Source organism: Oryx dammah, unplaced genomic scaffold (genome assembly GCF_014754425.2).
Source record: "Oryx dammah isolate SB20612 unplaced genomic scaffold, SCBI_Odam_1.1 HiC_scaffold_13, whole genome shotgun sequence".
NCBI lineage: Eukaryota > Metazoa > Chordata > Mammalia > Artiodactyla > Bovidae > Oryx > Oryx dammah.
Window position 1 is genome coordinate 17,828,343 of NW_024070197.1, and position 6,769 is coordinate 17,835,111.

The 6,769-nt window shown below is 39.2% G+C and overlaps 1 protein-coding gene across 1 annotated transcript; it reads right to left on the reverse strand.

The window, feature by feature from the left end:
- Positions 1–568: 568 nt before the first annotated feature.
- On the reverse strand, positions 569–3,700 carry ZNF875 (zinc finger protein 875). Its single transcript, XM_040253031.1, is given in 2 exon segments — positions 569–2,544; positions 2,546–3,700. Coding segments are annotated over 2 exon segments (1,191 nt in total). The 5' UTR covers positions 2,879–3,700; the 3' UTR covers positions 569–1,686.
- Positions 3,701–6,769: the final 3,069 nt, after the last annotated feature.

Sequence of the window (6,769 nt, forward strand, 5' to 3'; positions counted from 1 at the left end):
AAAGTGATTAAAACTCAAAAGATACTTTTCTGTTGAGGAAATGTAAGAGCATGAGGTCAAGATTTACCACAGGGAAGGCTAAGAGGGGGAGGCCAGGCCAACTGCTCCATCAAAGATAGTATTTCATAATTTTTCACCAGGTTCTGCTCACTCCACTCAAACTTAAGATTTTGAATAAAAATTAAGACTTTTACACCTCATATTATTTGAGACAGTGAATCTAACTCTATCTCCTTTGGCTATCAAGGCTTTGAGACCACTGTTTATTTTTTCCATAAACTGAAAGTCTCTTGAGAGTCCCTTGGACAGTAAGGAGAACAAACCAGTCAATCCTAAAGGAAAACAACCCTGATTATTCACTGGAAGGACTAATGCTGAAGCTCCAATACTTTGGTCACCTGATGAGAAGAGCCGACTCAATGGAAAAGACCCTGATGCTGGGAAAGATTGAGGGCATGAGGAGAACAGGATGACAGAGGATGAGATGGTTGGATGGCATCATCAACTCAATGGACATAAGTTTGAGCAAACTCCGGGAGGTAATGAAGGACAGAGAAGCCTGGCGTGCTGCAGTCCATGGGGTTGCAAAGAGTTGGACACAACTGAATGACTGAACAACAACAAAACTGAAAGCCAAGCACTGAGTACTGAACTTGAAATCCTGCTTCACCACTTTCTAACTACCCATATACTTTGTTTTTCTATGGCTTTCAGATCTATTCTAAATACCTGTACACAAATCAAGAAAATAAGTTATAATACAATTCCTATATTTTCCTATCCTTAGAAAACTTATTTTCCAAATATAATTCACAATCATTTAGTCAAGTTTCATGAAAAAAAAAAAACTGGGCCTTGGGACAAGAGTCTAAGGAAATTTGTGGGACACTGCCATTTCCAAAAAGAGACTATTCTCAACCAAAAAAGTAGTATGTTTTACAATGGTTGGAAAAATTTAAACCAAATAATTACTAATGGGATATTGTAACTCAAAAAAGAATAGAAAATAATTTCATTTTACATTTCTGTATATGCGTGCATATTTTCTTTATAACACTACATAATACATTTCTAGTCTAAATATACCCAGTCAACAAAAGTATCTACAGTATGGATTCAACCTGGAAACCAGAGAGTCCCAGGAAGCAAGCAAAGATGATATTTCCAAAAATGGATAACTCTTCCCAAACTTAGAGCTAGAATACTTACAATCTTTCTTACCTGTCAGCCCTTTGTATAACAAAACCCTCTACCCATGCGTCATCTCTTATCCCCATGAGCTGACCATATTCCAAACTTTCACTGAAGCTGACTCTGCTGGGTCATGCTCTGTGGAACCAGCATTAAATCAGCCATGGTTTCTGTCTCTTGTTCTCAAGTCAAACAGACATCAAGACATGGGCTTTAAAACTGCTGTTACAACATCCAGGATACTGTGGAAGGAGTGTTCATGTATACTTGGGAAGTATATTGGAATCATATCAATTCTCTAATTTCAACCTACTTAAGTACTCTCTCCATCAAGTTACCTGAGAGATCTTCCAAAATCTACCATCGCCAGTAGGGAAAACCAGAGCCCCTGAAAACAGGCCAGCAACAATTCTCCTTCAGGTGGAATGGAGATACTGACCCTTACCATTAGTCTCATGAACACTCCCATCACACATAGATGTCTCTGTTTTAGTGTCAGCCGATGGCTGACTTATTACTGAAGCTACAGCCCTGGATGGGACTTCCGTTGTCTTGTGCAGTGTGACTACTGGCTAACGGTTTCACTGCTTGTACACACAGGTTTCTCTTCTGAATGTGTCCTCTGATGTCTGATGAGGTTTGATTTCCAACGAAAGCCTCGCCCACACTGACTACAAATTTAAGCTTTCTCTCCTGAATGTATCCTATGATGGCTAATGAGGTGTGACTGCCGGCTAAAGCCTTGCCCACACCCCTTGCACACATGAGGTTTCCCCCTGAGTGTGCCCTCTGGTGTATAATGAAAGTTAGCTTATCATAAAACTCTTGTCCATACTCCCTGCATACAAAGGGGCTATGCCCTGAGTGTGCCCTCTTGTGCCTAAACCGGTTTGGCTTCTGGCTAAACCTTCTACCACACTCCCTGCGTATGAAAGGTTTTTCCCCTGAATGTGTTCTCTGGTGTGAGACAAGAGTAGACTTATCATTAAAGCCTTGCCTGAACTCCCTGCACACAAATGGCTTCTCCCCTGTGTGTGACCTCTGGTGTTTGTTGAGGTTTGAGTTCAGACTAAAGTGCTGCCCACACTCCAGGCACATGTAAGGTTTAACCCCTGAGTGTGTCCTCTGGTGTGTCTTGAGGTTTGATTCCCAGCTAAAATGACTTCCATATGCTGTGCACACATAAGGTTTCTCTCCTGTTTTTGTCCTTAAGTGTCGAATGAGGTGTGACTTCTGGCTAAAGCCTTGCTCACACTCCCTGCAAACATAAGGCTTCTCTCCTGAGTGTGTCCTCTTATGTCTGTTGAGGTGTGAATACTGGTGAAAGCCATACCCACACTCCTTGCAAATGTTAAGGCCTCTCCCCAGAGTGCGCCCTCTGGTGTGTGACAAGATTTGACTTCAGGCTAAAGCTCTGGCAACACTCCTTGCACACATAAGGCTTGAGCCCTGAGTATGTCCTCTGATGTGTGAAGAGGTTTGATTTCCAAGTTAAGCCTCGTCCACACTCCTTGCACATATATGATTTCTTGCCAGTGTGTATCCTCTGGTGTGTTCTGAGGTTTGACTTCCAGGTAAAGCCTCATCCACATTCCGTGCATACATAAGGCTTTTGCCCAGAATGTGTCCTTTGGTTTTTGATGAGGACTGACATACTGCTGAAGTTTTGTCCCCACTCAGTGTACATGTAAGCGATCTCTTCTGTGTGTGTCTTCTGGAGGCTGAGCTGGTTTGACTCCTTGATAAAGCCTAGCTCAAACTCTCCATATTTGATTGCTCCAAATGTTGAGATTTCTAAACCACATAATATTTTGTCTGTTTCCTCAAGGTCTGTCCTCTGGGCCAGGTTGGGCCCTATATCCACCACTGTGTTGTCTTCCTTGGATGTTACTGGCTGTTCTTCCAGGGGGCTGGAGATTGCCTTTGAAGTGCTGCTTTTACTTATTCTCCTGAACAAAAGCTTGGAATCTTCTTCTCTCTCTTGAATTTCTGCTTGATGGCTTGAGCAGGTTTGATCAGAGATTTGCTCCTGCTGCTGTCTGTGATCTTCTGAACAGTGTTTCCCTGAATGGAGATGATTTCCTGCACCTAAGCTTGAGAATAACTGAGGGAGATGACTGAACCACACATGCTGGATGAGGGCTTGCTGGCAAGAGAATGCCAAAGGACAGGTGAGACAAGGCTAAATCTCTAGCTTTGATCCTGCTAAACAAAGAATGCTTTTAGTCATAGGTAGGGCTGCCTTGGCCATTGTGCTTTGCCCACTGGTCATTCATAATATGTTTACATCACAAGCTATCTCCCACTCAGCCATCCTTCCCAAGATCTATTTTGCATTTCACTTTATGCATCACATTTTTATTGTAGGAAACAGTAAACTTGATCAGTGGACCAAATCCAGCCTGCAATCTGTTTTTTGTATGGCTATAATATAATATCTATTATATCCAGTTTTCAAAGAAACAGGAAAGAGTGACATAGTTAAGAAAAAAAATTGCAGCCAGTAGAATACTGATTTAGGGAGAAAAAAAGACTTCAAAGCTGATATTATGAATATATTCAAAGAACTAAAGAAAATAATATGTGAAAAATTAAAGGTAAGTACTATAACAAAATGGAGAATATCAATAAAGAATAAGAACTTTTTGAACTTTTTTTTTTTTTTGGCTGTACCATGCAGCAGACGAAATCTTAGTTCCTAGATCAGAGATCAGACCCAATGCCCCTTGCATTGGAAGCATGCAGTCTTAACCACTGGACCACCAGGGAAGTCCCAAGAACAGAAACTATTAATAAGAGACAAAAGGAAATTCTGAAATTAAAAAGTAAAAAAAAGTTACTAGAGAGATACAACAGCATATTTGGCTTTGAAACAGAACCAGTGAACCTGAAGATAAATCAATAGAAATCACCTAAAAACTGAAGAGAAGAGTTAAAGAAAGGCGGAAGAAAAACAAAGAGTCCCAGAAACCTGTAAGACACCATCAAGTAAACCAAACCTATGTATAATGGTAACTCAAGAAGGTGAAGACAGAGAGAAAGGAGCAGAAAAAGTATCTGAAGAAATTATAGCTTAAAAAGTTCCAAATTGAATGAGAAACATTCATCTACATATCTAAGAAGCTCAACAAACCCAAAAATAAACATAAAGACAGCCCTAGCTAGATACATCATAGCCAAAATGTTGGCCATCAGGGAAAAAAAGACAAAAGGAAAATCTTGAAAGCAGCAAAAGAAAAATGACTCAACATGTACAAGAGGAAAAACAATATGACTTGTGTTAACTTCTCATCTTTGGTTACCTGATGTGAAGAGCTGACTCACTGGAAAAGTCTCTGATGTTGGGAAAGATTGAGGGCAAAAGGAGAAGGGGCAACAGATGATGAGATGGTTGGATGGCATCACTGACTCAAAGGACATGAGTTTGAGCAAACTCAGGGAGATAGTGAAGGACAGAGAAATGCCATGGGGTCACTAAGAGTTGGACATGATTTAGAGAGTGAACAACAACAAGTTCTCATCAGAGACAATGGAGACCAGAAGGCAGTGGAATAATATATTTAAGGTGCTGAAATAAAAAAGGAAAGACTTCTATCAATGAAGAACTCTCACAAACCTAGCCCTGAAAAATGAAACTGATATAAAGATATTCTCAGATTAACAAGTACTCAGAATGTCTGCTGCCAGCAGACATACCTTATAAGAAATACTTAATAAGTCCTTCAGGCTGAAAAGAAATTGACATCAGATATACTGATACTAAGTCAAATCCACAAGAAGAAATGAGGACCACTGAAACTATTAAATATCTCTGGGTAAATATAAAAGACAATGCATGTATATTATTCTCTTAATTTCTCTAAAACACATAAAATTATTATAAAGGCAATAAATATAATACTATATTGTGGGCTTATAATATATACATAAATATTTTATTGGAACTAAGTATTAATTATAAGTAGATTGGGATAAGTAGATTGTGTATATTTTATTTCCAAGAGCAGCATTAAGAAAATAACTGCAGAATGGCATTGAAACGTATATTATCATATGTGAAACAGATCAACAGTCCAGGTTCGATGCATGGGACAGAGTACTCAGGGCTGACTCATATGCCAGGGCTAGTGCAGTGGGATGACCCAGAGGAATGGGGAGGGAGGTGGGAGGGGGGTTCAGGATGGGGAACACATGTACACCCATGGCTGATTCATGTCAATGTATGGCAAAACCACTACAATATTGTAAAGTAATTAGCCTTAATTAAAATGAATAATTTATTTTTTTAAAAAAAGAAAACTCCAAAACAAATTTAAAATCAAGAGTGGAATTAAAATAGTACACTTAAATTAAAAAAAAAATATGCCATAAAAGGAGGTATAAAAATAGACCTGAGACATATTTTTAAAAACAGCAAAATGGCAGATTTAGCTATATTAATCATTATATTAAATATGAGCAAATTGAACACTCCAAACAAAAGGCAGAGGTTATCCCACTACATTAAAAAAGCAATATCAAACAATGTGTTATTAACATGGGACACATTTTGGATCCAAAAAACACAAGTGGGTTAAAAGTAAAGGATGAAAAAAGATATACCATGCAAACAATAATCACCAGAGAACTGGAATGGCTACTATATTAATAACAGACAAAGTAGGTTTCAAGACTAGGATTATTGCTAGAGAAAAAGATGGACACTTCATAAAGACAAAAGGGCAATAAATCAGAATGATTTAACAATTATAAAGGTATATACACAATTCAAAAGAGCCCCACTCAAGTCCTAACCATCCCTTCTGAGTTACCCATCACTGAGTACTCCCATGTGTATGCATGATGCACATATTAATAAACTTCTGATTGTTTTTCTCACAAAAATGTCTCTTGTCTAATTTATACCCAATGAAAAAAAGAATTTTTCTCCTCCCCTACATGTCCTTGGTGCCAAGAATTCAGAGACCATTATTCTCCCATCTCTATCCAGCCAGCACTGTTGTGCACCTATCACTGTCAGCATGCTAGGCTTGCTGCTACAGGGGATAAAAGCAAAACAAAAGTTCTTTCACACTGGCAGTTTTGAATGTAGGCAGGAAGAGGAGGACACCATACACAATGAATTAAAGTAAAAATATAATCTTCTTGCTGACTTTGAAGAATGTGAGAGACTATTTGGTCTATGCATTAACGTTCTACACGAAGCAGCTCAGCCTCTAGGGCAAGGGTGAATGACCCAGCACTATGTATACTTCACGGCAGGGCTCAGTCCTTCCCCCCCTTCACTTTGCCACTTGCTCTCCCCAAGCCTGAGGAATGGAAGTACTGGGTTGGCCAAAAAGTTTGTTGAAGTTCTTTTGTAACATCTTACAGGAAGTTATGGTTTTTCCAGTAGTCATGTACAGATGTGAGATGGACCATAGAGAAGGCTGAGCACCAAAGAATTGATGCTTTTGAATTGTGGTGCTGGAGAAGACTTGTTGTTGTTGTTGTTAAATATTTATTTATTTATTTATAGCTGCACTGTGTCTTCGTTGCTGCACACAGGGTTTCTCTACTTGCGGCAAGTGGGGGCTAT